This window comes from Triturus cristatus, chromosome 10, assembly GCF_964204655.1.
Source record: "Triturus cristatus chromosome 10, aTriCri1.1, whole genome shotgun sequence".
Lineage (NCBI taxonomy): Eukaryota > Metazoa > Chordata > Amphibia > Caudata > Salamandridae > Triturus > Triturus cristatus.
The window spans coordinates 675,425,975-675,444,009 of record NC_140593.1 but is presented as its reverse complement, the minus strand read 5'-3'; the positions used below and the strand labels follow the sequence as shown (position 1 = coordinate 675,444,009).

General features: G+C 43.8%; 1 protein-coding gene across 4 annotated transcripts in view; it reads left to right on the top strand.

The window, feature by feature from the left end:
* CRAMP1 (cramped chromatin regulator 1) overlaps positions 1 to 18,035 on the top strand; it is a 1,093,426-nt gene that overhangs the window by 569,686 nt on the left and 505,705 nt on the right. For all 4 annotated transcript variants that reach the window (XM_085628165.1, XM_085628163.1, XM_085628164.1 and 1 more), the window contains exon 11: positions 3,127 to 3,301. In XM_085628165.1, the coding sequence (XP_085484291.1) occupies positions 3,127 to 3,301 (175 nt within the window). The remainder of the gene's footprint in view (positions 1 to 3,126; positions 3,302 to 18,035) is intronic.

Sequence of the window (18,035 nt, the reverse complement as noted above, 5' to 3'; positions counted from 1 at the left end):
CGGGCTGCCTTTGACCTGGTGCCTAGATCCAAACTCTGGAACGTCCTGGGAGATATGGGAGTCCCGCCAGACATACTGGCCATTCTGATTAAATTACATCAGGATAACTTTGCGCAGGTCAGGTATGGGAGGCCTAATGGAAAAATTCCCCGTTGACAGGGGGGGTGAGGCAGGGTTGCGTGCTTGCACCCACCCTGTTTTGCCTCTTTGTCATTGACCATTTGTCCAGGTTAGATGATATCGATGTCCCCAAACTGAATGGCAGCAGGGTGCCCGCCATAATGTTTGCGGATGACACCCTGCTGCTTTCTAAATCACCCATGTGAATTCAGCGGATACTCGACGGGTTCCTAGAGTTTTGTACTGAGAGGGGTCTTGAAATAAACGCCTCAAAGACAAAATTTATGATCTTGAACCCCACTCCCTCCACACGCCCCAATCCTTTGTTAGGCACGGCGCGTCTAGAGAGGGTTACCACATTTGAATATCTGGGGGTAACCCTGAATGAGAAAATGACATGGGGAACTCATACGACTAGGGCAAATTTGAAGTTATCCCAGAAGACGGGGGGCATCCTGAGAATGGTGGGTAAATCCATTTACCACCCACTGGGCCCTATGATGCAGATTTATAAATCCCAAGCACGGGGCTCAGTTGTATACGGGGCGGAACTTTGGGGCCATGTTTCTGTAAAAAACCTATCAACTACAGAAAACAAATTCCTTAAACAGCTAGTGGCCCTTCCCTCGAGCACACCATTACTTCCACTCAGATTGGATCTAGGTTTGAGGCCAATTGCTGAGGAGCTAGGTTTAAAGCCTTTAGCTTTTTGGCGACGAATATGGAGCAGCCAGGAGCTTGGTGATTACAGAAATGAGCTTCGAGAGTTCCTGGCCCTACCAAATACCAGTAACATCCCTTGGTTAAAATACATAAGGAGCACATGCGAAAGTTTGGGTCTTCCGGAACTATGGACTGACCCTGCGACCGCAAGTAGGAGGATCTCCAGGAAGGCACTCTCACAACTTTATTACCAGCAGAAGTTGATCATTGACATAGGTAATACACGGGTGGGATCATTGACCCATACATTCTTACAATTCAAAGATTCCTACCAAATGGAAAGTGTATTTGATGGTTAGAGTCCTGCGCTGGCAAGAAAACTATATCTTCATTGGAGATATGGCTCCTTGCCATTGAGGGCCTTCACTAGTTCTTGGTCCAACCCACCAGCAGTAGAGCAGTGCACAGCATGCACCCATCCCTCTGAGAGTGACTTACATGTACTCTTCTTTTGTAAAGCTTATCAACGTGCGAGGAGGTATTTGCTCCTGCCTATTCTTAAAAATATGGGCTTTAGGAAATATCTCCCCGCGTTTAGAATTCTCAAAACTGACTTGTCACCTCCGATCGTTTTTGCTGTAGCAAAGTACTTAATGGCTATGTGGCATATACGATCGCGGGTTCTAAAAGAGGGGGATACTGTATAAAGTCTCAAGATATTGGTTGATTTTTAGTATGGATTATAATGCCTGTAACATGCAATTTTGAGCTTGTGTGCAATTTAAAAACTTTTTTTTACAATATTGTAAATTTTAAATCTCAAACAATGTTATGTATTTTATCTTTGATGGTCTAAATGACCGAGAATAAAGATTAAAACTTGATTATGAGGATCTTAAAAAGCGACTGCACAGAGTACACCGCTTTTACTGTGTCTGGATTCCTATTATATGCATGGAGACTAAGATCTAGGTTGCTGAAAACTTTGAGTAATAACTGAACTAATTATGATGTATAGCATGTGTCTGTGTTTTATTTTATGTTTATTCATTGTTATGGAATAGCTAGAGCGAGTCCATCAACTTACAAGACTGGAGAGTTCCTGGAAATTTTATTCTGTGATGAACTAAATCTATTCCTGCAAGGAATTCACTGTGCAGTAATTGAACGATGACACATTGCACTTGACTCTTGATTAAGCATATTATCGATATTAATATAGTTGTGCCATACATTTCGAACATTGCTCCCAATGAGCATCGCTTCAGGGGGTAGGTGCATCATTTTTATTAAACTGTACTGTATGTGGAAGATTTCATGTTTTCAATTTATTTAATGGGTAAAAATTTGAATTAAAGGGCGAATTTTATCCATTCTTGTAAAGAAATTCTTACACAGCAATTATAATCAAATACTGCACACAGCACTTTATTCAGCATTTCAGTGTATATAGTTTACCATTGATGCTACTAACAGCTGCGATTAAATTCTGGATATAGCCCATACTGAGCAGAGTCTTAAGGGACAGTTGCATTCTTTTTTACGTAAACTGTATGCAGATGTATCCATATTTTAGAATTTTCTATTTTGTTTTTAGAATGGGAATTCGGAATTCACTGAATTGTATAAAGATACTTCTACTACTACTACTACTGTATGTCCAAATATTTGTTGTCTGGTTGGTCAGAGCACAGCTCCTAATGGAAGCATAGCACTGCTGAACTACGGTTTTTAAATGGCATGGCATGATGTGATATGTTTAGCAGTTTAAAATCGATCGAATGGTTTATATATATTTTTTTTATGAACTCCTACACCTGTGAAGTTTAGTTTAGAATAATGATTTTGCAAATAGTTTGTCTAGTGGTCAGTCCTATTTCTAATTAATTGTATATGTTGTATTGTGTTTTTAGGGAAAGAATTTTCTGAAATTGACTATTTTGATAATGAAATATATATATTTTCCCTTTTCAATTTAAAAAGGCTGTCTTCTGTGAACACATTTTTATCCTTGCTGCCTGAAGTACTGGGTTAATGTTGATGCTTCACAGTAACTGGAAAACCTGGAACTAATGATACACTTTTGGGTTAACTTTTTGAATGCTCTAACAGTATGCCTCCACGTTTGAATGCACTAATTGTGCATGTCCTCTTTATTCAGTTTCAGATTTTAAAACCATAAAAGCACAAAAGACATACAATAAAAACAGTCCTTTCGACAGCATACCAAAATACAAGGACATAAATAAGCAAACACACAATGCACTAATTGATTTTGTGATGCCTAAACACTTAATTGGTCCAAATCTTTTCATTTTAAAACGCATCTGTTCTTTTTGCCAGTCTCCAGAAACTCTTTCTGTGGCCACGTCCCCTTTAAAGCCTGTCCAGGAAGAACAGGCACTGACTCCACCTGGAAAAATAATTACTGTGACATCCAGGAGCCCTTGCTGCACACGGAACAGCTCCAGTATCCGCAACAGCAAATCGTTTTCTCCAACTTCTTCTAGTGCCTCAGGTGAGCACACTTATCGTTCTTTCCTGACTTATTATGTGCTTGTCAATGGTGTGATGTATACCACATAGTTTGATCTTAGCTTTTAAACCTGCATAAGAAAGCTACGCATTGTTTTTTCACTCTTTGGGCAAAGCAAGTCTTTCTAAGCCCTGACCTGGTGTTGTTTGGCACAATTTTAACTTGCATTCAGAATTTAATGTAATGTAAATCACATGCACAACATTTTCCTCTTTTGTGTTACAGGAAGAAAGAAAACAAACAGTATAGATAGGTGTGTAGGTCAAGGGTAAGCACCCCTGTAATGAAAAAGTCCAAGCATGAGCCCTGTGAAGCATTAAGCTATTGTCCAATAGCTAGCTTTACATGGATGGAAATAGTAAAACAAGCATTTACAATGCAATCGGTCTCGCAATTACGAGAGTTTGAGATATTTGGCATTGTAAATGACAATGCCTTTTATTTATGTTTTACAAACAAAAAGATAAATAAAAGGCATTGTCATTTACAATGCCAATAGCTCAAACTCGAGTAATTGCGAGACCTATTGCACTGCAAATGCTTGTTGCTGTCTGTAGACACTATGAATAAATGCCGTTGTACAGTGTGAACTGCTCTTAGAGTCCTGCATTTTGCGAAAGTAAAAGAAAAGGTGAAAAGGGATTGCTTACAGGTTAGTGGGTGTGTGCAGGGCAATGGTGAAGTGAAGGAGATGCCTGGAAGTGTGTGCAGTAGAGAGTCAGTGGAAAGAAACTGCTGTGTGAGATATGCAGGTGGAGGGTTTTTAGAAAGATGGGGAGAGAAAAGGGGCATAAAGTGTTCTAATAGAGAAACCGTAAAGGAAAGAGGTGTGAAGTGAAGAATGGGAGCGATTAAGACTCCGAAGACCTCTACCTCTTACACAGAACTCAGTAATGTTTAATTCACACACTCAAACTTCAAAATTGAAAAATTTGCATTTCTTCAAATGCTATTACAGTTATCAACTGATTGATAAATGATCATTATATTAATTATCTGTGGAGCATACTATACAGAATAAACGTTCAGTAACTCTAATATTGGACCATTTACAAAGTGCAGCTGCAAACTGGCTTATTAGGAAAGGTAGTTTTGCACAAGCCATTCCTTTGATCGCCAAGTTACATATGGATCTTCGCAGCAGTTACTCAACCAACTGAGCTAACTTGAAAGTGCTGTAAAACCATCTTTGGAAATTACGTAGAGCCATAGACTGATAAATAGGCAGGCAAATCGAACCAAGATATGTGGCAGCTGCATTCATTCAACCTTTCTGAACAAGGCAGGCTTTGCGACCCGGCGGGATGGCTGCAGTTGGCGTCCGACCCCGTACCCCCTCCTCTCCCTCCGACAGCCATGGATGCGGAAATCGTGAGGATAATAAACTCAAGAGCCAGCAGAGCTTAAAAGGGAGATAAGGGGGCTGCAGGGATCTGGGACATTTGGAGCATTGCATTTTGAAAGTCGTTAAATAAACAAGAGAGAAGAAAGAAAAGGAGACAAGAGTGATAAAGCAAAGGTAAAAGAGTGAGGGAACGGCAAAAAAAAAGACGGTGGAAAGCTAAAGGAACAAGAGAGAGAAATGGAGTCTGAAACAAAGACGGGATCGACGTAACAATAGCCTCCGTAGTGCGTGGGGCCCCGAGAGAAAGGGAAAGAGTGAGATAGAGAGAGAGAGGGGGAGAGAGAGAGAGCGAGAGAGGGGGAGAGAGAGCGCGAGAGAAAGAGAGAGCGGGAGAGACAGAGAGAAAGAGAGAGCGGAAGAGACAGAGAGAAAGAGAGAGAGAAAGCGAGAGGAGAGAGAGAGAGTCTGCAATCTGGGTTTCTGGCGATAGCCATGAAAGAGAATGTGAGCCACACGGGGTAACATGGAAGCGGAGATTGCTTCACACTATTGAACACCGCATGAGCTTTTGCGTCAAAGGTCTAAGATGGTTATGATCACTCCTGACAGACAGATCCCAACTAGTTAAGATCAGAGACCACACTTCCTGCTTTACCAACACGCCCTGTGGAGTTCCCCAGTTCTTGGTCCTAGTGCCAACTCTGTTCACTTTATACATTATGCTGTTAAGTCTAATCCTCACTGGCCTAACACTGCACCAATACACTGATGACACCCAAATTAATTGAAAGGCCTTAACAATCTAAGACCTCTCCACCCATGGCTGCTGCCCGTCTCTTTAAATCTTGATGAGAGAGAACTTACTCCAATTGTACCCAGAGAAAACTGAATTTCTTCTCATCTCCACTTAATAGCAGATTTGATCTTAATCTCCTCGAATATCTGAATCTGTAAGGCTTCTTATTGACAGTTTCTCAATTTTCCTACCATCTAGGATTCACTTTAGACTGTCCTGTATTAATTCCTCATATCAGCTATGTGGCTAAATCTGCCAGCTTGCACCTGCACACTTTGAAGAAAATTTGTCATTCATCTCCCCATATCATCTCAAAACACGATCAACTATCTAGTTGTGTCAGGCACATTATGTGAGCAAATACTATCACCCTTATACTGTATTGCCTTCATTGACTATTCATCACAGCCAGGATTACGTTTAAAATCTCAGGCGCAGAACCTTACTCAAAGTCGCTCCTCCCTATGTATCACAGTTAAAATGTCTTGGGCTGCTCAAGTATTCTCAGAAGTCACAAAGCCCATCTCCTTGACCCTCCCAAATGTAGAACATCAACTGTATGGAAACAATGCTCCTCTGAAGCAGTCACAACCACATGGAACTCTACCTTCCAACCTCAGACCATGTAACCCTCTCTGTCTTTGCCAGACAACACAAAGCTCACCTGTATTGGCAATTTGTAGACCAAGATCTTCATAGCAACGTTTGCATTGGAAAGTAGGCATGTTCCAGCTGAATTTTTAATGTGGTATATGTCATTCTAACCACCCACCCCCGCATACTCAATGTAATACTAAATACATTAACACGGTTGCAATGTAAAGCACCCTCATACCAACCAGAGCATGTGTGTTATATAGATGGATACATAATTAAGTTATACTGTTACTCAAGTCAAGGTAAGCTTTATTCAACTACATTTTTTAACAATCATAAAAACTTACAATTCATAAAATTATACACAGTTCATAAGATTACACACAAATAGCAAAAGTGTAAAATTCAGTATAAAATTATTAAAGCGATAATAAAAAAACATCTAAAAAGCGGCAAATGCCCATTCAATTACAGTTCATCAGTTTTAATACTTTTGCTATGATGGAGTACCTTCTTCAAGAACATTACTAATCACCATGCTACGTGTTCATCCTCCAAAAACTGAAGTTTAATCAGTGCCGGGTGGCATTGCCTCAACCCCATATGTTTTAAAAGAGGAAGAATCCATACTTTCCTTAACGCTATATAAAATTTACAAAATAAAACTAAATGAATAGTGGACTGGTCAGAACGATTATCACATGGACATGATTGCAATATCCGTGACCAGCCATTCATTATTGGAAAAGTCATAAGTCTGTGGACAATACCCAGCCTAAACCTAGCTAGTAACCGCCTGTCAAAATTAGTAACCGCCTGTCAAAACCACCAGGTACAAATGTTAGATAGGGTTTCATATCTAGAGTGGTTAAGATTAGTTGATGTTGTTTTACACTGGGCTTTAAAATCTCTCCTGACATGCTTATTGTGACCAGTAACGGGAGACCCTCCTTTTTTAGATTATTTCTGGAAATTGCCTGCATTGATCTTGGGTCAGAAAAATATTCTGCGTGCCCTAGGTCATTCATAACATCACGTGCGTACCTAACCCAGGGAGTTTTTAAAAACCCCTCCAATTTAAGGCAATCCTGTAGAATCTCCCTGTTTAACTTGGTTTGCTCTTTTGACCATATCCTGTGCCAACAACTAGTGTTAAAAACGTGGGTTATTATGGGCCACCAAAGAGAGATATTTGACTTAAACCGGTCCACTGGTACTCCATCAGGGCCGGGAGCTTTACCTCCATGGCTCACTGAAAGAGCTCTCTCCACCTCTTCCAACGTGAACTTCAAGTCTACTTTATCAATATTATCCTCTGACACATCAGTAACTGGTGCATTGAGGAACTCCTGCCCGTTGTACACCTTTGAAAAGTGTCTAACCCAGGATTCCTCAGGTATGGCGATTTCTATAGAGGGACCGCCCACAGGTTGTAAAAACGGCGTTTTTACTGCACTCCAAAAGACGACGCTGTCTTTCTGTAGTGCCACATTATGAAGGGATTCCCAGGCTTTCCTTCTCATAGCACATCTTCTCTCCTTAAGGGTCAGCCTGTAATCCGTTCTTGTCTGCCTGACATTATTAGGGATTCTGGGCTGCCTATGTAGCTCATTTAGGCCTCGCCTGACCCAGCGCATGCACTGGTCTGGCGAGACTTTTTGAGAGGGCTCTAAAAAGTGCTACCAGGCCAGCCTAGAACTACAGTGCATGTGCGCGGCCGCGCTTGACGCGAGTACTTTTACTTTCGCGGCCGCCGCTTGGCATAGCCAATAGGTCTCGCTTTTGGGACCTTATAAGTATTTAGTTGTGCAACTGTTGCATGGCTAAACACTTATAAGGTCCCAAAGGCGAGACCTATTGGCTATACCAATGCTTGTTTTTAGGTTGGTGTATGCTCGTGTGTATTTACTGTCGATCCATCCCTGACTCTTGACTTTATTACGAAGTTGAACAAATAATAGCTCCCCGACCCCATCAGATAGTATCTGAAAAGAAGATAAAATACTGTTGTGGGGGGCTGACTCACTCAAACAAGTATCAAAGGCGGTTTTATACTTCATTACTAGTTGTTTCATAGCCGCATCAGGGTCCACCTGTGACCACCGTAATGTATAACCATTCGTTTTTTCAAGTTTTACCCCTCATGTAGCTTCTATGGCATTGTCCACCCTTTCAGACCTATGTGATGGCAGGCTAATCTTTAGGCATAGGGGAAAGTGGTCGCTCATGGGGTTATCACCAACATTAAAAGAGTACAGCCTTGATGCGTAGTTACGAGATACTAATATGTAGTCTATGGTTGAGGATAAACCTCTACCATTAAATGTGTGGGGCATGGGGATCGGGCTGGCCAGTAAATCATTCACAAAACCCAGCTCATTGTTCTTGGCCTATGTTCCTTTCCTAAAACATAAAATCCCAAATTGGCAAACCCTGGCCACATGTCAGCCCCTGGTAAGTGGTACCCTAGGTACCCAGGGCCTTGTGACCAGGGAAGGCCTCTAAGGGCTGCAGCACTCATTGTGCCACCCTTAGAGGCCCTGTACCCTAACACAACCACACTGCCCTTGCAGGCTGAGTGTCTGGGTACAAGGCAAAACCAAGAGTCGACATGGCACACATCCCTGTGTGCCATGGCCACAGCCTACACTGCCCTGGCATACATCAGCCACCCCTGTAGCTGGGTGCCCGATGCCAGTGGTGTGGGCACAGGATCATGAGCCCTGTGCCCCTCCAGTACCCAGGTCCATTCCTGGGCACTGTAAGTGCAGTGCTGCTATTTAAGAGTATATGGTGCTGAGAGCTCGTCAAACATGAACTCCCCTGCACCATAATGGCAACACTGAAGACTGAGAAGTTTGGTATCAAACTTCTCAGCACATTAAACCTGCACTGATGCCAGTGTGGGATTTAATGTACAAAGCACTACAGAGGGCATCTTAGAGATGCCCCGTGAAACCTAACCTACAATCCACATCTGGTCTGGGAGGCTGCCTAGGATGCCACACAGCAGACATGTTGCTGGACCCCTGGGTGGAGAGCCCCCGCTCTCCTAGACCTGCAACAATGCACATCCTGGGCGAGGTGCTAGGTCTCCTCCCCAGGATGGGCAGGGGGAAGCTTCAAAGGCATGCCGCCTTTGTGAGCTTCTCCAGGCCACTTGCTTTACCCAGCAAACTGGCCCCCACCGGTTCTAACTCCCACTCTGGCGGGAAGACTGTCTGGAAACCCCAAGTAAGGACAGGGGATGTGCCAGCCTGCCAACCCCACTCAGGTGGGGGAGGCAAGGTGAAGCACATCTCCGGGCGCTCGCCATCTTGAAGATGGGAAGCCCTGCCCAATCAGGACTAGGCTGCTGCCACCCTCCCACAGGAGAGTGGCAGGATAGAGGGTGTACCCACCCCAGGGCAGGGACCCATTGGTCCCTGCCCTTTACCTACCTGTAACGCCCCTAAATCTAGTATTTAGGGGCACCCTGAACCTTCCTTCTTTAGATTCAGGATTCCTAAAAAGCAAAGAAGAGCAAGAAAAAAGAAGACCTGCCGTGCAGCTGTTAAGAAGAGGAAGACACCAACTGCTTTGGCCCCAGCCCTACCGGCCTGTCGACCCTGCTCCTGCTAAATCCCGGCACCTCTTGTGGCCAGCAACCTCACAAACCCTGGAGAACCTGGCTACCTTGTGACTGAGCCTCTGGGACTCCCATGAGTAGTGGCTCTGCTCAAAGCAAGTTTCTAACACCTGGCACCAACTCGGAACCGCGAACCCTGCACACTCTGTACCCGCCAAGCCTGGCCTGTGCCGGAGTGGGCAAAGACCTTGAGGACGTCCCCCCGGCAACTGTGACTCAGAATTCGGCACCCAAGGACTCAACTTGACGCTCCTGAAGATGCCTGCAGCCTCAGACCCAGGGACCCCCCCAACCGCGATCAACAGAGGGTAAGAATTCCTGACACCAAAAGGCACCCCGGCGCCCTGCGGCCCCCTGTGCCCGACTCCTGGGTACCTACCTATCCTCCAACTACCCAACTTACCTCTCGAAGTGGTGGTGGCACCTGAAGAATCTTCGTCCCCGAGCTTGCAGGCTTTGTTCATCCTGGCGCTTTCCCATTCAAATACTTTGCCCGAAGGCTCAAAAGCACCCTGCACACAGCCGCCCGAGTGGCCCTGGCAGTGTAACCTCTACTCCTACCTACTTCCCCATTTGCCCTGAGTAAGTGACCAGGAGCAAGTGACCAGGAGCCCAGCTCCCACAGCCTCGTGGCCTGCTAGTCAGCAGCCACCAACCAAGGCCCCCCTGCCTCCCATAGGATAATATTGGGCCTAACTCACTCTGCACCCGCCGCCACAGTGCCGGTGAGGGTGTAACAACTGTACAAACCTGACCCTGGGAGACCCTGAGTCTGTGCCCAGAACCTTAACTCTGCCAGTCGAGTACTTACCCAAAAGCCGATAACCCAATTTTCTTCCATAGGGTAACATTGACAGGTTTCTTCTGAAATTTCTTCTGTGGAGTTTCTAAAACTTAAAATATTCACCTAAAATCACCCGAGTAACGAAAACGGAAATACTCACCTGTTATTAGGAGAGATCCCAGTGCTGGATCTTGGTGTCCAGCACTGACCCTGAAGAGTACTCACAACCGTACTTACCACTAACCCAATTTTCTTCCATAGGAAATCATTGACTGTTTTTCTGTGAAATTTCTTCTAAGTGTCGATTTTTGCAAACTACAAATATTCTTTAAAAATAGTACCAACTGTGAAAACGTAATTACTTACCTGTTTTAGATAGAGGTCCCAGTACTGAGCCTAGGAGCCCAGCCCTGGATTACAAAAGTAACAAGAACATACTTTACCTGTAACTTGAATCATTGACTGTTTTCCTATGAAATTTCTTCTAAGTGTCAACTTTTAAAATAGCAAAATATTGCCTAAAAATCAGAACAGTAACTAAAACGAATCTACTCACTTGTTTCCAAGACCTATCCCAGGACTGAATCTAGGATCCAGTCCTGGAATTAGAAAAGTAATCCTGAAATAATCTATTGCAAATAACTTAAAATTCACATTGAGCTCAATGTATTATTGTGTTTGAAATTGTGTTGTCTATCGCAACAACCTGTAACTATTACCTACAAAAGTCAATTGCATATTGCAAAAGTATTTAACTAAAGCCTCTCATTCTGAGAAAGTATATTTTGATACCTATTGTTGTTTCTAAAATAAAACAACCATATATTTTTTATACAAGCCATTGACCTAGAGTTCAGTTCTTGAGTGTGTGAGACCATTTGCTGACTGAGTGTGTACAACAAATGCATTACACTGTCCTCTGATACTGCCGTACTGCTCGACCAAGCTACTACTTTAGAGAGTAAGGTTATATCTAACTTTAACCTCTGCCAAACCTCTGGGGACTGTGGACTCTGTACACACTGTACCTATTTGGGAACAGTATATACAGAGCCACTTTCTCACACAACCTTTCCAAACTCATCTGGTAAAATATTATTGTAAATATTAACCAAAATAATACAATGGGTCAAGCTTTGATGTAGTTTGATCGGTTGATAGTATCTGTCCCCCAACATAGATTCCATTTTGTCTATTGCTAACTTGAGATATATATACACCTACTGAGCCTTCCCTTTGATCTACCCTATTGTCCCTTCACTGCAGGCGTGTAAAATGTTTTAAAACCATTGATATGAATTGGATCTCTGGTCCATGTTTCCTCGAAACATAGTATGTCATAGTTTAAAATAAAATCGCACCGTGTTTGATTATTTGTCCTATTGCGCAACCCTGCAATATTCCAAGTAATAATCTTACAAACAGAACAATCATGATTGGACAGAGATCTAATTCGAGCTTTAATTGAAGGGGTTGTATTGGTATTTACCGTGCTGGAGTTTACTTTAGTTAGGGGCTCACACAATTCAGAGAGTAGGGCTAAACTTCTAGTACCACTCTCTCGCTCGCACGTTTCCCTCTCGACTATAACAGGGAGTGGTCTAAGCACGAATTCGTCGGAATCTGAGGTGCTGCCATTAAGCAATGTTACAACGACCCCTAGATAGGCCCTCGTCCTTGTTCGGGTACCATCTCAATGGTGCCAATCAGTCAATATCCGCTAAGGTGTTAAAGATATTGTAGTGATTGCTGACTGGGACAGCATACCTAGGTTGTCTTATCCCAAACGGTCTCTCTTCCTCTGGGATATACTGAGGGAGTCTATGCGGTTGGTAAAAGAAGCCCAGGAATAGGATGTTTATCCCTGTAGTTCTGACCGGCCGATTTCCCCCCCTTGTCTAGTATGGTTTGAACCAGAGCTGGCGACCTAAATGTTAAGGCTTCTGTGTTTACCTTGGCAGTGACTATCTCCTCCGGAACCCGGATCCCGCAGCTCTATCGCCCTGAGCTCGTTCCCGTCTCCCGCCGCCGCTTCACCACCTTCTGCGGCCGCGGAGCGGAGACGAGGACCACATAGTCCAGCAACCCTAGCGGCAGGAGAGCCGCCGACGCCCTATCCGCGCCAGGAGGCGCATAAAAGATCGCCTCAACCCCGGCAGAGCGGGCTTCTGTGTTTACCTTGGCAGTGACTATCTCCTCCGGAACCCGGATCCCGCAGCGCTATCGCTCTGAGCTCGTTCCCGTCTCCCGCCGCCGCTTCACCACCTTCTGCGGCCGCGGAGCGGAGACGAGGACCACATAGTCCAGCAACCCTAGCGGCAGGAGAGCCGCCGACGCCCTATCCGCGCCAGGAGGCGCATAAAAGATCGCCTCAACCCCCGCGTCACGGGATCGCGCGCGGGCAGCGCCGGGCTAAGCCCGGGCAAAGGGCGGGCCGTCTCTGGCCGTCCGGGGCAGGAGGAGGCAGGGCTGGGCCCACTCTCTGAGACCTGTATATTGCCACGAAAGGTACAGTTTGTAAGCTCTTCTTTGTGACTTTTACGCCCTGCATTTCCTATTCTTGTGATTGTTTAACCTGCATGAACTGGATATTGACATTTACATCTCCCAGCACTCCTTAGAGCTATATTATCCGATTACCATCATGTCGACACGTACTCCCAAAAGTAGATCCTCATTGCTGGGAGGCTCAGTGCGAGGCACATTGGATAACTTTATTACAAGGGCCACTTCAGTCCTTGAGAAGGAGATTGCCCTGGTGGAGCGGCGCCTTTCGGCCGAACATCTACATAGCAAACGCTCCTCGCTCGGATCTATTCAGACGGCCACTTCACCGGCGCCTGCACCACCCGTTCCCTGTTTAATAAATGACTCTCAGAGGGCTGCTAGACTCTCTTCGCCTACGCGAGACTCCAATCTCCTGTCAAAACCTCACACCCATCTAACATCGTTTGTTTCTAACTCCCCTTCCGATCTTTCCTCTGATTGTATAACACTGGACTTACTGTCTCCCAGGGCCGTCGTCGTAAGTCCCCAGCAAAAGAAGGGCAGGGGAACCATTAACGCAGGCCCTCCACCGAAAAAAAGAAAGAGGGGAGGGAAGAAACATAATAAAATCAATCCACTTAGTAATAACAAGTGTAACCAAGTGGAAAACACTGCGACACATGTTCCCCCAGCTGTCAAACAAACACAAGGCTCTGAAACCCAGTCGGACCTCTATAACTATGACTCATTATTGAATGAAATTACGGGTCGATTGGAGTTACTTGTTAAATCACTTCTTCTTCCACTCCTTGAAAGAATGAAGGGAATGTCCAAACAACTTGGGTCAATGGAGAAGTTGATTTTAAATAACACTGATCAATTAAAAGAGCTATCGTCCAATAGATTGGTATCTTTAAATAGTCCCACCCATTCTAAACCATCCTCAACGATAGATGACAGACAACTTAATCTAGAGGCCAATAAAATTTTACCACCTTCATCAAGCCTAAAAAATCTGCCACCTAATCGAAAGAATAACATTGAGTTAGATTGTGGTCAGACAATTATCAACTCCCAAATTAATGGGCCCGACTCCCAAACACGCAATGTATCTGCTTCCACTGCGCCGGGAAAGATCGATGGCGCAAATTGGCATCACATAGATTTGCCCCCAGAGGCGGTCCCTTTATGTTGTAGTTTTGGCAGGAGTTCCAACATTAGAAACAGGGAAAAAAGAGGGCTATTATGACCTAAAAAATAAGGACTTAGGAACTTAACACAGCCCAGTACCTATTTACGGCCCCAACTAGGGTGCTCTAATTTTAATATTCCTATTTCCAATCGTTTCTCTTCTCTTAGAGGGTTAGAGGATGTCGATTGACTTTCTATTGGAGAATATACCCGGGTCCCTCTTGATCGTGCATCTAAGGTACAAGCAAATAGTGATCTTTGTTTTCCCCGTTTAACTCCTACTGTACCTCATAATAAGAAGCCACTATTTTTGGCATTAAGCCCTGACCCTCAATCGACGGATGAACCGTTGATATCTTCGATACCTCTATTAAATCCTATAACCACTTATGATCAAGAGACCAGCAAATCAAAAACAGCGGTTGTATTTTGGAACGTAGCTGGACAACACTCCAAATTAGGGAATGACGTTTGGATTAATTTTATCTCAAATTTTAACATCTTGTGTTTACAGGAGAAATGGCTGACAACGGTGATTCATCTCGACGGCTATAAAACGTACTTTTCACCCGCCCAACCTTCTAAGTCTGGCAGGGCTAAGGGTGGATTAACTACCTATATATCAAATCTGATCAAGATGGATGAGATGAGGGTCATAAAACTTGATCCTAGCTTTCAGCTTCTTAGCTTTAGTCTAAATGCGAAGAACTCTTTTCTGTTGGTCAATTATTATAACAATCTTTCTGACCCAGAAGCAGTGGAAATAGTTAATTCCATTTGTTCTTTAATATTATATACTATTAAGAAATCAGCCAGAGAGGTGACTATTATATGGGGTGGCGATTTTAACCAGACTTCCTGTCGTGTTTCTAATCAATTTTTATGTGGTTTAAACGATGAGGATGATAACCCTATTTTTCACTTCACTCACTCGATTCTAGGCAGTTCCCTAAACGAAACTATGTTTAAGTTAGATCTGGGAATCGCCAATAACCTGGCCAATTCAAATACGACGATGGCCCCTACCTACCATGGGAGAGGATGTAATTCCACCATTGATTTAATTTTGATCTCAAATGGAGCCATAAAAAGGGATACTATTTTCCACACACACCAGATCGTATTGGGTGACCATTATCCTCTTAGCATTACTTTTTTTTTTACCGACAGGCCCAACCCTAAAATCTCCAGTCTCTTGGATCAAAATAATTTAGTACTAACCAGACTTAATGGCTACTCTCTCAATTGGGCCCTAGTTGATCCCATCGAAATTGTTAACACTGTGGTAACTGACGTATACTTGTCCATCATGAAATGTCTGGACTTGACTACCACAGACGCCGACGTCATCATTCATTTTGGCACTGTGATTCAGGCCGTAAAAAATGCCCTAACGGTAAAAAAGAATCATACCGCAAGGAATAAACAGGGCTGGTTCAATCACACGTGCACAGCAGCGTACTCTAAATTAAAATCTGCTTTACGTAAGACAGTCAGGGTCCCCGCAGAAATATCCGAACTGAGGAGGGCTTATAACTTCGCTATAAAGGAAAGGAAATCGGAGTTAAAAAAACAACTCTGGGACCAACTACATGAGAGTTGTTTCAGCAAAAATAGTGCCGCCTTTTGGAAAGTGGTAAAATCACCTTTCTTGATTGATAATAGTGGCTTTCCAAAAGTAGAGGTCGCCATAGATGAAAGGGAATGGGTAGAGCATTTCTCTAAAATTTTTATGATCGACCCATTATCAATTAATGTCAGGGATAATGATTTTTATTGTCAGCAGACTTCGCCTTTTCCTATTGACTTGTCCATCTCACTTGATCAGGTTACTCGGGCTTTAAGTGCAAGCAAGAAAGGGAAGGCCCCGGGCCCCGATGGGGTCCCAATAGACTTCTTTAAAACCCATACTGAGCTTTGGATTCCTCTTCTGACCAGGGTCCTCAATGCACTGTGTACCAACGGCATTCCGGAATCCTGGAAAAAATCTATACTGGTCCCGATCTTCAAGAAAGGGGACAGAAGCTCAGTCTCCTGCTACCGCCCTATCTCCCTATTGGACTCCACGGGGAAAATGATGGGACGGATAATTCTTGATCGTTTGCAGGAGTGGGCAGAGGAGAATAACATCCTATCCGACCTACAATATGGGTTTCGTGAAGGCTTGGGGACCATAGATCAAGCCTTGAACTTATCACTCTTGATCGATAAATATGTAAACATCAAGGCTGGAGCACTCTACATGGTTTACGTAGACCTGTCAGCTGCGTTTGACTGCGTTAGTCGTTCTAAACTCTGGTCCATCTTATTAGATCTAGGGATGGATCGGACTGTAGTTACCTTTGTGAGGGAACTTTATGCCGACGCAACTGCCAGGGTGAGGTTTGGGACCAGTGGAGAACTCACCGCGTCGTTTGGGGTGGAGAAGGGCGTTAGACAAGGATGTGTCCTGGCTCATTTTCTATTCACCCTTTATACTAATGGTTTGGAGAGGGAGATGCTGAGGGGAGCCCAGGACCTTCTTATGCTAGCCAATCGCCGCATACCGGCTCTTCTGTATGCAGTCGACGCGGTGATATTGGCTCGTACCCCAAACGAACTTCAGAGGGCTCTAAGTAGCTATGCACTTTTTATGGCCAGTCTGGATCTTAAAGTCAACATTGGGAAAACCTTTATTATGAAGGCGGGGGTTGGTAAGAAAAATAAAACCAGGGCTATTTATTTGAATAAGGAAAAACTATCGAGCACTGACAAATATCCTTATTTAGGTGTCATGATCGACCAAAAATTAAGCTGGAAACCAGCAGTCGAAGTGAGAAAACTCCAATTTGCGAGAACCACTTCCGCACTTGTAAATTTCTCTAGGAAACTAGGGAGAAAAGCACCTGTGGAAATGGTCAAAATCTATAAAGCCAAATGTATTTCAGTGGCTTTATATGGAGCGGGTGTATGGGGCCACGCAGCTGTGGGCCCCATTCAGGCAGTAGAGAACTGTTTTTTGAGATACCTTCTCGCATTACCAACTACAGCCGCAAATTACTCCTGCCATCTGGAACTGGGTCTTCCGTACGTGACAGACCTGGCGAGAATCCAGCCACTGTTATTGTGGCACCGAATTTGGTCGTCAGAAAGAACAGTCTTCACCCAAAAAATCATCCAAGACTGTAAGGCCCTTGAAAATGTACACAGATCTAGGTGGCTAGTCTATGTCAAAAAAAATTTAAGTGACCTAGGATTAGTAAAATATTATTATGACCCTACTTTGATTCAGGAGTTAACGAGGAAGGTTTTCTATAAACTCTGTTTTAATCACCTTGAAGACCTACGACTTAAATCAGAGGTTACGAAGCAAACAGTTAGGCATAGTTTAACAGTCCAGACGGTATTCGGGATCCAGCCTTACCTAACCTATAGCATTACTTCTTATGAATTGTTTCTTTGAGTTAGGTTTAGGCTGAATCTTTTCCATTGTCTAGTAGTTTTTCCGTTGAGATATAATTGGGCTAAAACACTATCACCTTGCCCCTGTGACGGGAGTTCCTCCCAGTCTACAATCCATACTATTCTTTTTTGTAAATATTATATGGATCAATGGAAAAAATTACTTATCCCCTTATTAAAACGTTTGGGCTTTCGTACCTGTCGCTCAGCTCTACTCTTTTTACAGTCACTGGAGGGGGAGGGGCTGGTCTATATTGTTTCTAATTTCCTACAGAATATCACGCGACATAGACCGAATTTAGGTTGATTGTCAAATCGACAGTTAAAAACTAAATTGTTGCTCTTCGCCCAGATACCTTGCATGTATTGCCACTTTAAATTTGCGAATGAAATCACTGTGATCACTCTTGTCTGTGTTGAATTTTAAATTGATGGGATTTTTATGTG